We start from the raw sequence: 21,020 nt of genomic DNA on the forward strand, positions 1-21,020 counted from the left end.
AATATGTGCCTTTGGAGGTACATGACTGTATTCTTAGGTAGATTTATATTTTAGGAGATCAAGCCATGAGTGAAAGCTGTTATTTTCTCACTGAAACATATCCACTTCAGATTTCCCATATGTAGTAGTCATTTTCATAGTCAGCTATTCATAAAATTTGCTATAATTGTCATTATGTGAAATGGTGTAATAGGAATAGATTAAAATGTAAAGCTACGACAAATGTACATAGCACTAAGGGAGAGGAAGGTGGCCAACTGGGAGTTTCCTGGGAACAGGCAAGACCAGTAGCCCTCAGTTTTCTAGCATTCAAGATTCTTGTTTTTCTGCTGTAATCCCACCGAGATTTTTTTTAATTTTGAGTTATGCCAAGTGTATAATGCCTGCGTCGTATTGCCTCAATTTCATGGAATGGAAAAAGACTCGTTGCAGTGCAGACCTGAGCAAATGCTGCAGCCATTTTGAATAATCATGGCGGCCATGGCTCTGTGGACGCGGCTGATGGTACGTGGTCAGCACTGAGCGCTGCAAAGGTGAAGCGGTCCTGCAGGGGTAGCAGCCTCAGGACGGAAGGTGCAGCCAGCTTGTGTACTGTGGGATGGCTGATCCCCTGGCTGGCTGGCTGGCTGGCTGGTCACACAGCGTTAGGCTGCTGGGAACTCTCACAGAGGGTCTGCAAACTTCTTTTCTAAAGAGTCTAAAAATAAAAAGGAATAGAAAGAAAGAATACCTCAAGTACACAAAGGATAAGCCTGTAAAAAGACAAAATGAGAAATGCAGTGTTGGTCAGTAACAAGACTGAAAGGAAGAAGGCAAAAGAGTGGAAATGTGCAGTAGCAACTTGTAAATGTCATTACCTGGTGGCCTGGAAATTAAATAAAGACCCCATTTATCAGTCTATACAGCCGAGTCTAGATATAGGAGTAGCCTGCCTTACATAGGTCAAATGTTTAATTTACTTAGATTTTTATTGTCATTTCAAAGTTGTTTGATACTTTGCAGCATTATCAAAACTAAATAGTCAATTGTGAGGACAAATTAAAATTCCTTCTAGGGGGCTGGGGTGATGGCTCAGTAGAATAAGCTCTTGCCTGGCAAGTGCAAGGGCCTGAGTTCAATACCCAGTTTGGCCAAAAAATAAATAAATAAATAAAATAAAATACCTTCCATGATAGATGACTAACTTATTTGCTTTGTATTGAAGTTTTTGCAAATACCCATGGAAAACATTATGAAATTTAATTTAAAAATGCAAATGGCTTGTTCATATCTTTTTTTTCTGCACAGTGAAGACTTACTTATATGGTAACAGCATAAACTTAAAAATCTCTCTTTACCAAAAGATAAGTATAAGCTTTTGACAATTTACAAATCTAGGCCACTAACTTCTAGCTTTTCATTGCTAGACTGTCCAAGGCCACTTAACTATTTTTACAAGTAGACAGTGTTACTTAAAATACAGTCAGGCCTGCAAGTCCAATCTCTCCATAACAAGCCATCCAGAACAACTGACTTAGTTAACAAAAATTCCATTGGCAACTATATTTTGAAATTCCAGAGGTCTAGCCAAGGTTATGGTGATTATTTTACTACTCAATCCAGCTAAATATCTGTATGTTTTGATAATATTCGGGATGTAATTAAATATTTGTTTCCTAATGCCACTGATTAATTAAATTTAATTTTTAAAATTTATTTATTTATTTTTTACAGGGTCTCACTATATAGCTCAGACTTGTAGTGATCCTCCTGTCTCAGATCCCCCAGCGCTGGGATTACAAGTGTGTGCCACCATGCCCAGTTTCAGTGGCCAGCATGACACACCTAGGGTCCAGGGTAGGCATGACATGCAGTACCAGTGATCAAACCGGGTCCTCGTCTTGCCAGGCAGGCACTTAGACCACCACGCTATCTCCACAGCCCTAATCAAATTTAATTTTAAAATGAAAATAATTACTGATTTATATGCATTAAAAGTGGGAAATACATCTCTTTTGGAGCAATAGATTTTTTTCAAGAGAAAATAATAATTATGTTCAAACACTTTCAACATGTAAAGAAATGTACTGACAACTGTGACAATCTTCCTATTGCAGGATTTTTTCATCAGAGCTTCTGTCACAGAATCGAAAGCAACTGGCAATGTAAGGTGAATACAAATACGTATATTCTAAGACGTATAAAGTAACTGAGTGCAACTAAGCCCCTTCAAATGAGTATTGTGTGTTCTCCTTTCTGGCTTACGCTATTTTATTTTTTTATTTTTAATAATTTTATTGAGAAACAAATAGCAGTGAGACAGTTTCAAACCCGATTAGTAGGACAGTTTCAATAGTTAATACACTGCATATTGTTGCCTTCGTAGTGGTTACTCATAGTACAAGATGCAGACATGATATCCTGTCCACAAACACTGTTAGAACAAATCTTTCTACTCATTGAATTAAGAGAAAGTAGCTGCTATTTTAAATGGTCCTTTCAGCCGCCAAGTGACAGGATGGTTTCCTAGCCGTGTTTACCTTCGGGGATAACGTCATCTCCCCCTGTTGTCCAAACAGATAAAATCAAGCACTCTAGAAACAGCGAGACTCTCCTTTGCCCTGTTATTTGTAAGCTGACATGAGGCAAGCCGACACCTGAAGTTTTGTGCATGCTGTTTTCTCTCCGTGCTGCAACAAGAAAAGCATTTTCTTTTAACCTGATTGCCGTGAAGAAGTGACTCAGACATCTCATGGCCTCGGAAGGTAAGATAAGCTAGAGCCAGTGAATACATTTTGTCTTCAATTACGACAAAATATATAGCTGTTGAGGAAATATAATGAGGGACATTAATACTTTAAAAGCTATCATTTATTTGTTTTGAACATTGGAATTTTAAAATTATAACTCCAAGGAGAATGATGCATTAACAAGCACACATGCACACACACACACACACACACACACACACACACACACACGCACATGCACGCACGCACATTCACACACACACACTTTATCTGAGAGAATGTAAAAGTTCAGATGTAAAAAAATGCTTCAGTTGTCATGGATATAAACTAGTGCACTGTAAGAAAAGCTATATAGAAAAATAAGAGCAGTGAGATTTAATGTCAAACACAAGGACAAGACAAAATTATAAACTTAAAGGGTTCTAAAGGAAACTTTTCACATACAAATTTGAAAGTGCTAAACAATAAGTCAAATGACTTTATTTCTCATCTGTTGTTCAAAATGTGCTATGTATCAAACTATTATAAATAATACACCCTATGTTGACCATAGCCCTTAAATTGTAAGGATTGAAAATAAATGTTTCTAGATGATAGATCAAAAATCTTTCAAAGTTTTTGACAATAAATTAAATATAAGAATTCAAACAAAATATCTATTTAAACAAGCAGATCGATTAGGAAATTGAAAGGAGAGAGACTTGGTAAGATTTCCCTTAAAGCCCTAACTCCATATGAATATCATTTTTGCTGTCTTTTTTTCAAGAAGTGTTCAGAAGATAAGAGATGTACTTTTTAAGGATTAAAAGGTTGTGTTTTCACTAAAACTACCTGTGAAACTTGCCTAAAAGTGAAATTATAACATCTTGCTATTCCATCATCAGAACAAACCATTACACACTAGGATATAATGAAAAGTTTAGCATAAAAAATTATGACTTGTATAATTACCAGAGGTTTTTAATCTCATAATAGGATGAGCTCACAAATTTACAATATCCTAAAGTACATTAATGAACTACTCAAAGAAATTGTTTATACTTATTTCATTTAACAAAACCCAATTTAAACACTATTTAATATTAAACAAATGAGGTCATCTTTTTCCTTTTCATCAGCATTTAATGTAGTCAGGTCTCTGAGAATCACTGGGATAGTTTGCAGATTTAATATTCACAAATAACAAAAATCAATTTTGTTATGAATGAATGTTTTGAATTTTAATATACTTATAGTTTATGTTTGATGATAAACAAAAATCTTCACAAGTGTTTTCTTTTATTTAACTGTCACTAACACTTAGGCCAAAATGCTCCATCACTTTATAAAATAAGTTACAGCAACACAGTAGCCTGTAAGGTAAAGAGTTGCAGCGTATATAAAATATTTATAAGCTGGTTATACATTTTTAAAAGAGTAGATAGAAATTCAAAGCCAGATAGAAATTCAAAGGAGTTCCTTCTTCATCTGGTGGTCTGACTCTTTGAGGAAACTTGTGACTAGAAAGCAATATTATGATCAAATTATGATTAATCTACCAAAAAGGCAGTGGTACTCAGTAATAAGATCTGCAGTCTAAACTTAGAGGCAGAACTTTAGGTGGAAAATGAACTATCCTGAGATCTAGTCACAATACTTAGCATAAGCTGTTGATAAAATACCAGTTTCGGGGCTGGTGAGATGGCTCAGTGGTCTAAAGCACATACTTAGAACAAGCTTTAGCAAAGCACAGGGACCACGGTTCAATCCCCCAGCACCACATGCCAGCCAGCCCCGCCTCCTGGTGGGCTGAGCTGGCCACACACACACACACAAATAAATAAACAATTGAAGTTTCAATGCGGCTACCTTTGGAATTAGCACTTTGGTTTGAGAAGACAAATCACATTATCATTGTTATTTACCTAAAACATTTTTAGGATTTTTTTCTTCAAGTACATTGAAAGATGTCACTTGTAACTTTCTGATGTTTTTTTCACCCATGGAACTGTACTGTCAACTCACATCTTCCCAGATTTAAAAGGTAGAGCGGAATACCCCTCACACAAACAAACTTCCATGAACTGTGTGTCTCATTTGAAAGAAAACCACTGCCATTTATTGTTGAGGATATATATGCCCCTCCAATCTAAGTATATGTGTCGTGAGAGTATTATCCAAATCTTCGTATAGCTGTTAGAAATTTCCTCTTTATGTTAATCTAGACCCAGTTTGTTTTTTGTTTTTTGTTTTTTGTTTTTTTTGTTTTTGTTTTTTTTTTTTTGTGGAACTGGGGATTGAGTTCAGGCCCTTGTGCTTGTCAGGGAAGCGCTTATTCCACTGAGCCATCTCCCCAGCCCCTCTAGCCCCAGTTTCTTTGTCTCTGCCATTCACGTGTCTTTAGAGCAGTTTTAATCAGAGTCAAACATCATATCCTAGCACTGTAATCAATGACATATCACAAGTACTATGGCGACCCCACATGATGCACATATAAAAACATCTATACATCTAAGTCATTGCTTCAGTCAAATCTTATAATTTTTGCTAAAGTTACTACCCATACTCTTCCACGTCTCTTTTTCTCTGAATTAAAGTTCAAGTGATGGTGGCAATAAAAAACTGAAAATAGGGCTGGGGAGATAGCACAGTAGAATAAGCGCCTGCCTGGCAAGTGCAGGGTCCTGAATTCAATTCCCGGTACTGCAAAAGCAAGCGAACAAACAAAAATGAAAATAAAGGAAAAGTCATGGAAGTAAGAGGTAGAAGATAATCTATCATCTAAATAAAGAACTGACAAATATTGTAGGAAGGATTCCATGAAATGGCCTAAGTATAAATATATGTTGAGATTTTGATTCTTTTGCAGATACACAGAACCAGAAAGGTAGAAGCCTACCTCATTTTCTTCCAGGAATTCCAGACACAGACCAAAGCTGTATCATCCCTTCTTCCAATCCCGGGAGCCAAGTGCGGCAGCAAGGACCCCACCCACCACGAAGCTTCCTCACAACAGTCAGTGTCCCTCCTGGTCTAGAATATTTAAGCCAGGTGTTTATACCTTTATATTTCCATAAATGCTTTTCTCTTAAAATTAATAGAAACTTATTTGCTTTAGTTTTCATACAATGTTGAAATATTTCAATAATTTACTGAACCAAGAAAGGCCTTATAAATCATGAAATTATAAACTATTTTATTTAGCAAGAATCTGTCTTCCTTTATTGCTAATTTTATCTTCTTAATCTATTTAACTGGGTGATGAACTAAATATTTTTGAAAGAGCTATTTTGTACATTATCTACCTTCTGTTCTCTATTCAGGTGTTGGTAAACGTATCCCTGAGGAATTGTCTAATATGCCTTAGTCACCTACAGCTATTGAGTTAAAAGAATATTTATTGAGTATCTGCTATACTCGAGGCATATAAAAAGCATAAAACATAGCCTCTCGCCCAAAATCTTTGCATCCTCATTGGCCAAATAAAAATTGTTGATTACAATGAAGGGATTTATACAAAAGCCAGGCTACTATATGTAGTACCACACATCTGCAATCCCAGCTTCTTGGAAGACAAAGGCCAGAGAGAGAATCACAAGTTCACAAACTGGATAGGAATCCAGGCAACTTATCAAGATTCTATCTCAAACTAGAACTTTAAAAATGGCTCAACACATAGCTCTGCATGCTAGAATGCTTGCTTAGTCCACGAAAAGCCAAAGTTCAGTCCCTCTCTTACCCCCAAAAGTAAAGAAAATACCCACAAGCACCCAATTCTGATATGTGCAGGTGTACAAAGCCAAGAAGACTGATACAGCCCTAAATTCTGAAGCAGACTTTGGCAGTGAGCTGAGAGTTCAACCCAATCTGCAGAGGAGAGAGGGGAAGCAAGCTGCCAACTTACCATTATTATCTTCTGAGGCTACTGCATCTCTAGGTCAATTTTCTTCAAAAATAATTATGATTAGGCTTGGTCACTGTTCTAGGCATTGCAGAGTAGGCAGCAATTCAGGCCTCATAATAATTCAGTTAACAAACATCATTATCTGAATAATATCACAAATACGCAGCAATGGCAATATATATATATATATATATACATATAAAATTGTTTCTATATTTTGTTCTGCAAAAAAATTAAAAGGCACTTACACTAATATTGAGATGTCAGCACATCTGCTGCAATTTTCAGCTTGTTTGGCATTCTTTCAAACTATAAAGTCTATCTCCTTTATCAAAATCAAATCTCTGTGTTAATTCCCTTAAGGTACAAGAGATTTCTGTTATGCCTGATAGGGTTTAAGCTGCACGCAGCATATGTTCCTGGGAAAATGTTTATAATTGCAGATGCCTTCTCCAGAAACCCACTGGCAGACAAATATACTTTGAAGACTGGCGAGCTCAGGGAGATATGTAAAAGAGCTGGAAACGCTAACCTACCATCTTCCATCTGCAGGAAGGATCAGCTGTAATAGCTGACTAGAGTTGATTAACTGCTGCAAGCTGTTTGGGAATGTTGTCAGACAAGGTTTTGCCAAGTATAAAAGTGATATACCAGTGCCAGAGGGCTGAGGTTTGATGATCACATATGGTCATCACATATTCTTCTTCCATCCATGAATGATGACACACCCGGAGCCAGATGCTTGACACGAATACATTTTTTTAACATTCAATAAATAGAAATCTGAACACGTTAGAGTCAAAGCAAAATTTAGTACATTTTCCAAAATGCACCTCCTCGAATCTTCTTGGGAAAACAAAATATGCCACAAATTGTTGAACACTTTTCTTCTAAAGAAATAACTTACTCACTTTATACTAAAAGAACATTCATTTACTTTGAACCAGTGCACATATAAAGGAATGAGTGAGCTTTCATAGGTCATGAGTCATTACATACTCTTTAGTGTTGACTTTGAACTAAAAATCATGAACATTTGGAAATAGTACATTCTACAATAAATACACAGGAAATCATATACTTACAATCTTCCTATATAAAAAACTTAAGCAATTGTTAAAATTTTACTTTATTATGAAGAAAGTTTATGCAATGACTACAGAGAAAAACATTTTCAAAGCAATTTGAAAATAAGTATATATTATGTGATACAAGTTAAACCTAAGGATAATGGTAATCAATTCTTTTTAGATTGGGTTTATATATTCATAATAGTTAACATTTTATCTTGCAATATAAAGATAGAAAACTATAATAACTAATTATAACTAGTGATAATTATGCAATAATGAATCATTAAAATTTAGTCATCAATAGTTATGAGAAGCTAAAGTCCCATGTAAATACCTAAATTATTTTGAAATACATATACAATATTAAGGGAACCAACAATATCTGTAAAACAGACTCTTTAAAAAAGGATTCTTAGGCTGTTTATCCAAGGTTGTCATTGTATTTTCATTTCTACTATTTTCATGCTTAAGGAGTACTTTACTTGCTCTGACACCTGAATATATAACTCAGTCTGTTTAAAATTTCCATTGAGACGGGGCGTGGTGGCGCACACCTGTAATCCCAGCTCTTGGGAGGCTGTAAACAGGCAGATCACTATAAGGTGGATCTCACTATGAGATCCTGAACACCCTGTAGATCCTTCCCTAAAATACAAAAATAAATAAATAAATAAATTTTATAAAAAAATAAAATAAGTTTTCCATCAATTTCTAGTCCATCAACCAATAGAAAAGAATGGCAAGGGTCCTTTTGGTTTATAAGTTGCTCGGAGATACTTAAAAGAAACTACAAACATCAAGACCCTCAAATCCAGGAAGATTCACAAAAAGAATGAGGTCACTCTTATTAGAGTATGAGGTATTAAAGAAAAAAAGGAATGAAGGCATCACACTTCATTGTGTCACCTAAGCATTACTTCTTCTAATTCCTAACTTCAACAATGTCAGCAACATGGCGACTTAGAAGTTTACCTGCTTAATGACCTTGGTAAATTCCTTCATCACTCTGGTACTGTTTCTTCACATCTAAAATTAATATTCACCTCTGAATTTTTCTGAGGAGAACACCATTATTGTGACACAATACACAGCACAGTGATGGCAGGCACTCAGTAAACAACTATATTATTATACATTAGAAAGTTACAACTTTTCTTTTCGTGGGTGAGAATAGATCAATTAATAATTTTAAATTTTTAAGACTAACATTAATTCCGTAACACTAATATTCAGGGTTCCTAAGCTCAAATGCCTTAGTTGTGGCCCTCTGTGCTTTCCTTCCTAAGTTCTTTCTGTAGAGAGGGGCTGCTAAATGGCTGTGTGGATCCGCTGTAAGCCACAGCTCTTCTTTACCAACTCTCCATTTCCTCGAAGGAAATCAGTACTAATGCAATACATTCTAAAAGACTTACCCTAATTTTTTTTTAAAAAAAGTGTTTTGTCATAATTGTTACTACGGATTTAGCACATCTCAGATCAAATGTCTGAAAATTTGAGAAGAATATGTGAATCGTTAAAAAAAGGATGACATATACTCTTTTATCAATACTAACATTTAAAACAAATAATATTAACCTTAACTTTATGTCAAGATGTTCAAGGAGAAAGGGTAATTCTGTAGCTTCACCTTTTCTATATTTCTGGCATTCAAACAATATCAAATTTTAGCACTTATTTGCTTGGTTTAACAATTCCTGGTGAGTTTGTTAATATAAAGAAAGAATCGATTGATGAACTTTTAAGGCAAAATAAAAAGTGAACCATGAAAAATATCAACATTGTGGCAATGTTCAGGATTTTGTGTTATTTGATCTTTAAGTAGTGAGATTCAAAATCAGTTACACACAAAATTATTCTAAGAACACACACCTTATAGCTCCTTTTTAAAAGCAACATGTACTGAATGTTTTAATAGTCATTTTGGATTGTCTACAATCTCTGCAAATCAATTCTATTTTCAATTACAGAAGATAAATATTGTTGCGCATGCATTAGCAGAATTTTTGTTTATTTTAATATTTTGTGGCATCTACAGACTTTTCCTAGCCAAAGGAAAGTGTGATTGGGAAATATTTTTTTAATAAACTTTTTCATATTAAACAAAAATGCTTGCTCCCTGACAAGAATGAGCTACATACAGGCTTTACAGGCTTGCAGACCGACACTGAGTTAGGGATTGTGGACTCAACATTCATTCAAATCATTATTACATTTCTTCATTTTTTTCAGAATAAATTGTGGGAAAATGTAAAGCATCTGGAGCTTGTTTCCAAAATTATCTTTTTTCCCCCATTATCACAAAAAAGTACAAAGTTAACCACTGTCGTTTTGGCAAATCTGCGTTGGAATTTTAATAATTAATGGCACAGGTTTACTTGAATCAAACACATTTTGTCCTTTTTTGCATTAGAAAACCGTAACCTCTTTTCAACCAGTTTGGTAGAAAACATGAAAATCAGCTAATTTCATGTTGTGTCAGAGGTAGGTTATTGGTGATCTCCAAAGGTTTATGACGTGCTGCGATGTGATACTTTCATTTCCTTTCTGTCTTCTTTTCACAGTTAGACCTGATCATTATACACCAGCAGGTGGAGCTTCTGGGAGGTAAGTACATTCTATTCTACCTTTACTAGAACTATAAACAATGCTTAAGTTTTTAGAAGTTTCTTTATATCTAAATATATTACAAACAATAACATGTTTGGAGATTAATATACACACGTAGAGTAAAATTAGATCAAAAAGGGCCCTTGGAAGGGCTGGCGAGATAGGCCAGTGGAGTAAGTGCCTGCTTAGGCAAGCGCAGGGACTGGGGTTCAATCAGACACCACGTCCTGGCCCTGTTTGCCACGCTGGCCCCGCCCCCAGGCACGCCCAGCTGGTGATGGAGTCCAGGCATGCCTGTAATCCCAGCCCTGGGGGGCTGAGACAAGAGCTGCATAACAAGACCCTGAAAGAAAGAGTGAGAGAGAGAGAGAAACTAAAAAAATGGAACCCTTAACTTATTTTTTAATAAAAGTTAAAAGTAAGATAATTAGTGTGATTTAACAAAAAGTACAGAACTCTCTAAGTCTTTGATGCTGTTGCAGGCCAAATCCTAAAATTATATTTGATCTTAAAATGACTGAAGAGACTTCGTCATTCCCATGTCAGCTAGTAATTAAATTTATTAACAGTTTCAGGGGACTGGGGATATAGCTCAGTGGCACAAACACTACCTGTCAAGTGCAAGGTCCTGAGTTCGATCTTCAGTACCCGAAAAAAAAAAAAATCTAGTTTCAGAAATCAAAAAGGAGATTAAATAATAAAGACCCATCAAGTCAAAGTGCCATTGTTTTGTCATTTCATTAATGATTAACCAAGTAGGCATATTATTTATCAATATATGAATTTTTGAGAATGATTGATTTGAATTTACTGAGGTATTTTATGTTCATAGTAATCTACATTAGTTCTAAAATATGTCAAAATTTAAATATATAGTTGGATAGTACACAGCCACATATTTATTACCACAGATTTTAGGCACAATAATTATTATGACTCTAAGTCATACTGATAACTTGTATAGTAATGATAGAATTAGTTTTGAGTCAGGAATTCTTTATAGTATTGGTTCTTTATTTGAAGAACAGCATTAATATTTTTCAGTCATATTTCTGAATGAAAATAAATTGATAGCACAGCTTTACTTTAGAGTTTACTGGATTTTTATGGCTAAGACTTCCAAATTTAAAGCACGAAAGTGGATTTGCATATAATAATTAATTTCTTCCTTCACTTTCACTGACACACACTTCCTTTATTTGAAAATGTTGGTTCTAACTAACACACTGTTTTTAAAATATTCTTTTCTTGTTAGTGATTCTTGGCACTGAGACCTCCAACAAATATGAGATTAAAAATAGTTTGGGACAAAGAATTTACTTTGCAGTGGAAGAAAGCATCTGTTTCAATCGCACATTCTGTTCCACGCTGCGGTCCTGCACCCTGAAAATCACAGATAACTCAGGGCGAGAAGTGATCACAGTAAACCGGCCCTTACGGTGCAACAGCTGCTGGTGTCCTTGTTACCTACAAGAGGTGAGTAACTGACTCTGAGTGGCTTCTTATTTTTGAAGATTAGCAATTTTTTATGACTTTTGTCTGAAGCTATGTAGCAATTAATTTTTTCTTAGTTTGAATTGGTACCTTGTGTTCTAATACTAGAAAGTTTGAGGTCTTGGTGAGTCACTAAAATGTACTCCTTTCCAACCACAAACTGAGGTGGCTTTCTGTTATGCTAATTGATAAAGATGGCTAAGGCATCATGCAAATGAGACACGTCCTCTTGCAGCTTCCTGTTAGCCATGTAACTGTAATGGCTTCGAGTTCCACCATTCGGCCAAACTACCTTTGACTGCCCTGACAGCAGCAAAGTCTGTGCAGTGGTAATGACTCTAGACTCCTTTGCAGTGTTCTCTTCCTCAGATGTCACTTAACATGGATTTTTCACATTCCATTGGCCCATTTATGACAAACTGGGGGCAGAGATTATTAAAGGTATTGTTACTGTTCTAAAGGCAATACTAAATTATCTTATTTTAAAATATATTTTCATCACTATGTAATAAAACTATTCAGTAATTCTCAGGAACATAAGCAATTATATCATTGATTTGATAAAGAACTTTTGCTTATTTTGCTTGCTTTGTTCTTATTTTCTTTAAAGTAAGAAAATAGCAAAAAAATTTTCAAACAACATTAGAAATGATACAAGTGGGGCTGGGGAGGTAGCTTGGTGGAATAAGCACCTACCTGGCAAGCACAAGGACCTGGGTTCAATTCCCAGTACCATGGGCCATCAAGGTCCGCCCTTGCTACACTGAGCTGACCCCTGAAATCCAGGATGGTGGCACACACCTGTAATCCCAGTGCTGGGGAGGCTGAGACAGGAGGATCACTATGAGTCCAAGCTGCATAGCCAGACCCTATACCAAATAAATAAATACATAAAAGATTTTTTTAAAAAATGATACAAGAGGTAGGGATATACCTCAGGGGCATATGCATCTGCTTGTCAAATGCAAGGTCCCAAGTTCAATTTCCCATACCAAAAAAAGAAAAAGGGGAAATTAAAAATGATACATAATTTTACTAAACAAATTATATGAATTTGACAATGACTGTTTGTTTGTTTGTTTCTTTTGTGGAACTGGGGATTAAACTCAGGACCCTGTGCTTGCCAGGCAAGGACTTATTCTACTAAGCTATCTCTCTGGCCCCTGACAATGATTGTTGTGCAGCATATTGCCTTCAAATTAGTTGCTCAGTTTAACACACATAAGCATGCAAAATTGGTAAAATAAATATCTATATAAAAAAATAAAAATGAAAGAGAAAAACATTGAGCATTAACTGCTTCTTTCAAGAAACCAACAGAAAGCAGCAGCACAGTCATCCCAGCCATCCTGGTGCATACACATACATTTCTTTGACATGACATCCTTGTGAGGCAAAAGGAGCCGCCTTAGTTTCTACATCTTGCTGTCAAGGTGACCAGAGGAGCTGCCTTGCCTGGGGTCACACATTCAGCAAATGCCATTGAGGAATCTTGGTCTGATGCCTCACCGTAGCCTCGAGCTTCTCTGTTGAAGACCTGTATATAAGTAATGTCCTCTGGGCAAGGAGAAATAGGAATATCTATGATTATTTGAGGAGCCATCTAAAAATATCTATGAGAATTCATCTCCATCTATTCACAGGCAAGCACTTGACTAAGTGATAAAACGTCTCAAGAACTCAGTCATGATACTTAAGAATTTTAATCCTCCTACTGAGCATATATGGAAGATTAATATACTCCAAGATAATATAACCAAGAATAATAAATATATATCCATTTTTTAATTTCTGATAATCAATATTTTGTATCTACATAGTGGCCTCATATCATATAAGCAAAAATATAAGATGTATCTTGAGTGCCACTATATTTTTTTAATTTGCTCAGAATCAAACCAATTACTTCAGAAATCATCTCAGAACAAATAAGTATAATTCTAAACAGTCAAGTAAACCCACTTCTGCCTTTCATGGATACTACACACATGCGTGTAGGACTGTGAGCTTAGTAAGCAAAGTGAAAAGAAGGCTAGATGTTGAAGAGCTATTTTAATTTAAACACAACAATGCTTTTTATTTATACTCACCCTGACTTACATTACTAAATGATTTGACTTGGCTTATATAAATGTGTACATAAAGAGCCAGCTAGATAGCTCAGCAGATTAATGTGCCTGCTTAGGCAGACACAGGGACTGGGGGTTCAATCCCTGGCAGGTTGTGCTAGCCTTGCCCCCAGAGCATGCTGAGACAAAGATTGAGACTGGACGTGGGGTGCACACCTGTAATCCCAGCACTTGGGAGGCTGAAAACAGGAGGATCGCTATGGATCAATCTGTGTAGTGAGACCCTGAACACCCTGTACTAAATACATAAAAAATAAAAAATGTGCATGTAGCAGGATCAAATACTAAAGGTGGAAAACTGCAATCTTCTGGTGTTAATACTTTAAAAGATGTGAGTTAGCAATCAAATTAGTGTTTGTTCAATAACTGAAACTCTGTAAACAAAAAAAGAAACATTTTTAAAAATTAAGTATGAAATGGCAAAGGAGCTACCTGTAGAGTTCCATGGCCAGTTGATAGTCTTGGAGCAGTATTCGTAAAGGAAGTATAAAATAAACGCTTATGCATAGTGCCAAACAGATCTGTAGAGTGGATTTTTTGTGTATATGACAAAGTCATTATATATGTAAAACTGCCAGTGCTTTATAGTTGTTAGAGGTCATATTTAGAATAACTTGTGCAAGCCTGATGGGATGCTGTTTGGAGGTAACATTTCTTTATGATGACATTAAAATGTAATCACCTTAGAAAATGTTGTTCTATTTTCTCTCTTCTTCCAGTTAGAAATACAAGCTCCTCCCGGTACTACAGTTGCTTATGTTGCACAGAAGTGGCACCCCTTTCAGCCTAAATTCACAATCCAAAATGCAAACAAAGAAGACATTTTGAAAATCGTTGGTCCTTGTGCAACATGCGGCTGCTTCGGTGATGTGGATTTTGAGGTACGATTGACAAAATGAAGTTTTCATTTAGGTTCTGACCTTCTGCAACACAACTCAAATTCTACAAAATGTAGAAAATATGCCCAAAATAAGGGACTAAGTATGTGCTTAGGCAAGTGCAGGGACCAGGATTCGATCCGCGGCACCACTTGCTGTGCCAGCCCTGTCCCGGACACCCTGACCTGGCCACCAAGACCAGGCATGGGGGGCACGCCCATCATCCCAGTGCTGGGGAGGCTGGAAACAGGAGGATCACTAAAGTCAGAGCTGCAAAGTAAGATCATGTACCAAGCACTTTTTAAAAAATTAAAATATACCTGAAATAAATTTTGAAAAATACAGTAAAATAATCTAGTAAGCTTATTATTTTGTGCCCATAATATGAATTTTAATTTTAGATGTTAAATTCAAGAATCAAAACAATAATACTATTATAAAAATATGCCACCTTGGCCACGACATCTAACAGACACCTTGACAAAGACTTCTGCTGTAGATTACAAGTTTTATTCAAAGTAATTTTTAACAACTTAAAAGCTATGGTGGCCATCAAAATTTTCTTTTGAAAATATATTACGGTGAATAAAAATATTATCCGGGCTGGGGAGATGGCTCAGTGGCAAACACAAGAACTGGAGATCAATCCCCGGTTCCACCAAATAAATAAATAAATAAATAAATAAATAAATAAATAATCATTTCTTAATTAAAATAGCAAATGTCTTATTTTAAAACCTAAGCCTTTGAGATCTACAAACTGCAGTACAGAGTTTCAGGTTAAATCTTGAGGGGATTTGACTGACCTTATCAGATACAGAAGTTACATTTCTTGTTATATAGGTCTTATTTTATCTTGGTCTCAACCATCCAACAGAAAAGTATAAAAATGAAGTACAAAAAGTAAAGCCATATTAATATGCTGAGCTGTAAAAGGCTCAAGTCAACAATTTCTGACATTTCCAGTCTTATGGAAAGCCCACTACTATTATGGACTACTGGACTATATTGTAATATTTCGTTGAATTCACGCACATACAATATGTAAGTGACAATGGAATACTCTTCTCTGACAAAACTAAACAAAAAAGGATGATACAAATGAATGACCATTTTGTATCTGTATATTCAAAATAGTTAAGATAGATATACAGCTGTATTCTCTTAATTCAATGAATAGAGAGATTTGTTCTAATAGTGTTTGGGACAGGATATCATGTCTGTATATTGTACAAGGAATAACCACCAAGACAACAATATGCAATGTATTAATTTTTGAAACTGTGCTAGCAATCAATTTTGATACTGTCTCATTGCTATTTGTTTCTCAATACAATAATTTTAAAAAATAAATAAATAAAAAATAAATTCTGTCCACACAATGCCAAAAAAACCCTAAGTCTTTGAAAACCAAACTTTTAATGTCTATATAATTTTGACTCTTTCAGACGTTTTTTTTATTTCAAAAGTTAGAAGTATAATGTTTCTGATGGTATGAAGTAAGTGGAATGACAAATACGCACTGTGAAAAGCAAATGTATATAGTTTATGAATACTCAAATTATGTATGTTATTTCATATAGAACTACTCTAGGCCTCATTTCAAAAGTAAAACTAATTAAAATATTACTGATTTTAAAAGCTATATTTGTAAGATTTGCTAAATTCTGTAAAACAATTTACTCAGTTTTCTATAATTGAATGTTAAAATAAATATATGCAATTTCAATTTTTAATAATGCAAAGTATCTTAACAGATTTGCCTAGATGTGTATTTTAGGGAAAGGAGACAACCTAATTTAAGTTTGCACTTATTTTTCATTGATTCATATATACGTAATCTAAAGGCGTTCCATTTTCAAGATTCCAGGAAAAATAATGGGCATAGTATATGTTACAAATTCTGCAATGTGAAATGTACTAATTCCAACTATTCCAAAAGAATTTGGAATCATATTTTAAGAACAATATGATTAAGTAAAATTTGTCCTTAAAAATTTCAGTATTCATGGTAGTGAAAGGTCCCAAATTACTTTCTCTAATTTCAATTTGTTACTGCCATATAAAAAGTTAAAATTTATATTAAATAACGTTCATCATTATAATGAGAAATGTAATGAGAAAATGTTTAATTAAGAACACTGAGTTGTAGACTCCTGAAAAAGACTGACGGGCCTTAGTCTGAATTTCCTATAGTGTCCACTAACTCAGAAAGATGTTAATGTTAAAATAGAAGTAAACTTAGAAAAGAATGATTAGAAATATCTTCAGTTTAATATAAAAATATGATTTCACAATCTGTGATATTGTGTAATGATCTAATAATAATAAAATATGAGTTGATATCTACAGATGACTAGAAAATTCAGCTTTAAAATCCAGGTAAACAAATTCCTTTACACTTAGATTGTATAATTGAACGGCGTACCTGCTGCCACCTTGTGGTTGCCTGGCCTTAATTATTTATTGTCATATTCTCAATCTGCATACAAAAAAGAAAAAAAAAGTTTTCATGGTGAATTAGAAAATGACCATAAAAATCATACTTCCAAGACAGTTGACTGTAAAGCTAAATTTACAAACTTATGCTTAAAACAAGAAGCAAGATGGAATTGTTAGTGATGAAGTATAAAATAATTTCTCTTGAGAAGTAAACATGCCAAGAAATGCAAAACCATCACTTTTTACCTTCAAATTTGCTACCTCTCATTTCCTTCTCAAAGGTGAAAACCATTAATGAAAAGCTGACGGTTGGGAAGATTTCAAAGTACTGGTCTGGATTTGTAAACAATGTTTTCACAAACGCTGACAACTTTGGGATCCATGTTCCTGCGGATCTCGACGTGACAGTTAAAGCTGCAATGATCGGTGCTTGTTTTCTCTTTGTAAGTATGGCCTTAGAGAGTACACATGAGTTTTCTACCTCTTGTCTGTCAGTTTCTATAGAGCCAATCCAGGTTAGATCTGACTTTGACCCACAAGTACACTTCACACATGGAAGAGGGCTTAGGACCAATCTGTTTTTCTTCCCATTCTTCAGAAATCAGGATTTGGAAGCCGAAATTTCTCTCCCAGGCAGGGTGGCACATGCCTGTAATCCCATCACTCTGGGAGGCTGACGCAGTAAGAAAAACTAAGAAAAGGCTGAGAATGAGTTCAAAGAGCCTGAGTTCCAATTCAAGTTCTTCAAATAACAAAAACAAAAACTCCACATTTCTAGTAGGCAGCCCCTCAAAGCAGCCTCAGGAGATCCCTTCTCATTATTTTCTCAAAAGCTGAGTTTTGCTTTCCTTTCACTGTCAATTTAAGTTTGTGACATAGTGACACTTTCACTGAAAAATATGTAAACATTAATATGACATGATTCATCTTGGCTAAGGGTCAGGACTATTTCATTGCTTGAAAATGAGCAAGGTTATGGCCAGAATAAGAAGAGAACAGCTTTCTCATGCTTCCTATCTGAAGACTGACACATTAGGTTCACAGATAAACAGCTTTCAGTTGCCATTGAAACAAAGACATATCCTGTCCTTCATTTCCAACTTATAATTTCGTTCAAAATGTGTTTTTGTATCTGAAAATTGGTGAACAAAGTAAAAACACTTGTGTAACGACACTTGGATGTCTCTTCCTAATCATCTCCCTGAAATCTCCTTTTCAAAATACCATTTTAAACATTCAAAAATCTCATATCATTATTAAATAAATGAACATTTTTCCTCATATTTCACTCTTCCGTGTCCCAGGGCCCTACGCCTTATGATTATGATGATGTGTTCTGCTGCTGAACCAATTCAGCCCTCCTCTCTGGCTCTCCTTGAAAGACACTAGAAAAACAAACTAAAGACGAGTCCTTAATCATATCGCTGATGAACATTCAGAGTTCAGTGCAGAAAAAGACTTGCCTATTAGTTATTTTTTCAGGGCTTTAGCGGAGTTCCTTTACCCTCCTGATTCCCTATCATTGGTAGAAGGTAGAATTACTATGTGACAAACGCTGTGTTTTTACACTTCTTTAGTCATTTAAAGTCAATTTCCATTTTCATTTATAAATGAAACCAATTACCTGGCACCTACTGTTTGTTGTATTTCTGAATCCCTTTATCCACATTTTTTATCATTCTGTGCTTCATCACCAGACTTTCCAAATTCACACACACACACACACACACACACACACACACCCTTTACCCAAAGATTTTCATTAGGCCTTTCTGATTAATGCTCACATTGATTTTTCATATTAGAAACTACTCAGGCACAGTGGTGCATGTCTGTCATCCCAGCACTAAAGGGACTGAGGAAGGGGGATCGCTGAGAATTTGAGGCCAACCTCATAGTAAGTTCAAAACCAGCCTGAGTTACATATGGAAACCATGTCTCAAAGCACCCCCCAAAATTATTGAAAACAGATAATGTATAATGTGACCTATTCATCCACTTTGTATAACAGATTAATGACAAGTAAAAACTTTCAAAGCTAGCACTACATTGTTTTCTATCTTAAATCCCACTTTTTTTTTATTTTAGGGAAGGGCCTACATGGTGTTTAGGGTCTCACTACTAGATTGGACTCACAATGTTCCACCTGTTTACAACCTCCCAAGAGCTAGGATTACAGGCGCTCACCACCATGCCCAATCTCAATTACTGTCTCAGTGCACGTGGGAGGCGGGGCCTGCACAGCAGACTCAAGGATTAAACCCCACTTTTCGTTAGAGAGTATTAAGATTTGCTCTCTCCAGATTTCTAAATATAGGTACTCTTAAACAAGTATATTTACCTATTTTTGCTCATAATCTTTGCAAGATTAACAAAATATATATTTAATAAATGCTGATCTACATTGTGCTCAGAACCTAGCAGAGGTGTAAAATAGTGTTTTGGAATTGTGGAATTGTGTTCAAAGGCAAAATCTCAGACACCAGCTGAATTGCATCAGAGCCAGAATGTGAACAAGAGGCCAAGTGACACCTTCACACTGTATGCATTCGAGAGATACTGATCCCAGTAACATCTCAGGCCTTTTTAAAGGATGACTTTTATAATCCAGGACCTAAAGGAGAGACCTATAATCTGAGAGTATGAATGGAACATATACACTTCCTTTAACAAAAATCATAATATCCAAATGGTACTGTACTGTCAAGGTAGTTTTGTAACAACAATTTCTCACATGAATTTTCAAGAAAAACTACTTGCCAATGTACATATATAAATTTCATAGATTGCTCTTTGTTATAACCTCCTATACTGGTTGTGAATGTCTATAACCTAATTCTTTAGTTTTAATCCCCCCAAATTTTGACTATTAATAATGGTATGATTTAGCTAAGCCTTCCAAGTTACTAATACTGAGGAATTTTAACATGTGTCATAAATCATGAGACTTTTCCCTTTTTCTTTAATTGATGAGAAGTTACTGAAACACCACTGGGAAGTATAATTACTTTACAGAATCAAAGCCTGCATGTCAGACTCAAGATCCTAATTGTTCCCTTTTTGTAAATGTACTCATATCCAGTTTATTTATTTGTAGGACTTTATGTTCTTTGAACACTCACTAGCTGGATTATGACAAGCAAGATGACAAAACACTAAAATATGCAGAACATATTTCAGTAAGTAAAAGGCAAGCTTACATGATTTCTTTCCCTTTGAAGATGTCCATATTTGACGCAATCTAATTTCTTTTCATTTTCTTCTAGACATCCCTTGGGCTCCAGATTTCATTTCTGATGGTTTGAGTATTTGTTTCTTTAAAAAATAACTGTCAATTATAATATTTATTAAAACACAATCTAATGAGGCAATTATCTAGTTGTGAATGCATGATGGCTAAATACCCAATTACTGGCCCGAACACAGGGTTTCTTTGAGAGATTACTATCCTTTCATTTTATCCTTTTGAAGTTATTGCAATGGTAGGCATGAAAGATGAGCACTAAGGCTTGCAGTATCACTGATGAAAATTCAATGTTTAGAGAAGACTTTGAAGTTTTGCTGGTACTAAGGGTGGTTACTAATCAAAAGAATTGAATTTCTAAAATATTTTTTTCAAAAACAGTCCCTTCTGAATTTCTTTATTAATTTTCTTATTGTAGTGAGATGCTTTATATTAGAAAAGTTAAAGATTGAGTAAATCATAGGTTTATGAAGATTAGGATGGAGGTTTTCAATTCAGTCTAGTGGCAGGAAGTAGTTATATTCTATGAGGTAATTAATAT

General features: G+C 35.2%; 1 protein-coding gene across 2 annotated transcripts; it reads left to right on the top strand.

Annotated features, from left to right (window-relative positions):
- The first annotated feature begins 2,731 nt into the window (after positions 1-2,731).
- Positions 2,732-20,371, top strand: LOC101569313 (phospholipid scramblase family member 5). 2 transcript variants are annotated; one of them, XM_004629203.1, is made up of 7 exons: positions 2,732-2,744; positions 5,578-5,759; positions 10,247-10,289; positions 11,548-11,768; positions 14,635-14,796; positions 17,517-17,678; positions 20,333-20,371. In XM_004629203.1, the coding sequence occupies exons 1-7, from the start codon at positions 2,732-2,734 to the stop codon at positions 20,369-20,371; spliced, it is 822 nt and encodes a 273-aa protein (XP_004629260.1). The 2 variants fall into 2 exon arrangements, with proteins under 2 accessions (XP_004629260.1, XP_023568803.1); XM_023713035.1 differs by having other exon boundaries at positions 5,578-5,723.
- Positions 20,372-21,020: the final 649 nt, after the last annotated feature.

This window comes from Octodon degus, unplaced genomic scaffold (genome assembly GCF_000260255.1).
Source record: "Octodon degus isolate 3935 unplaced genomic scaffold, OctDeg1.0 scaffold00028, whole genome shotgun sequence".
In the NCBI taxonomy this organism is placed as follows: Eukaryota; Metazoa; Chordata; class Mammalia; order Rodentia; family Octodontidae; genus Octodon; species Octodon degus.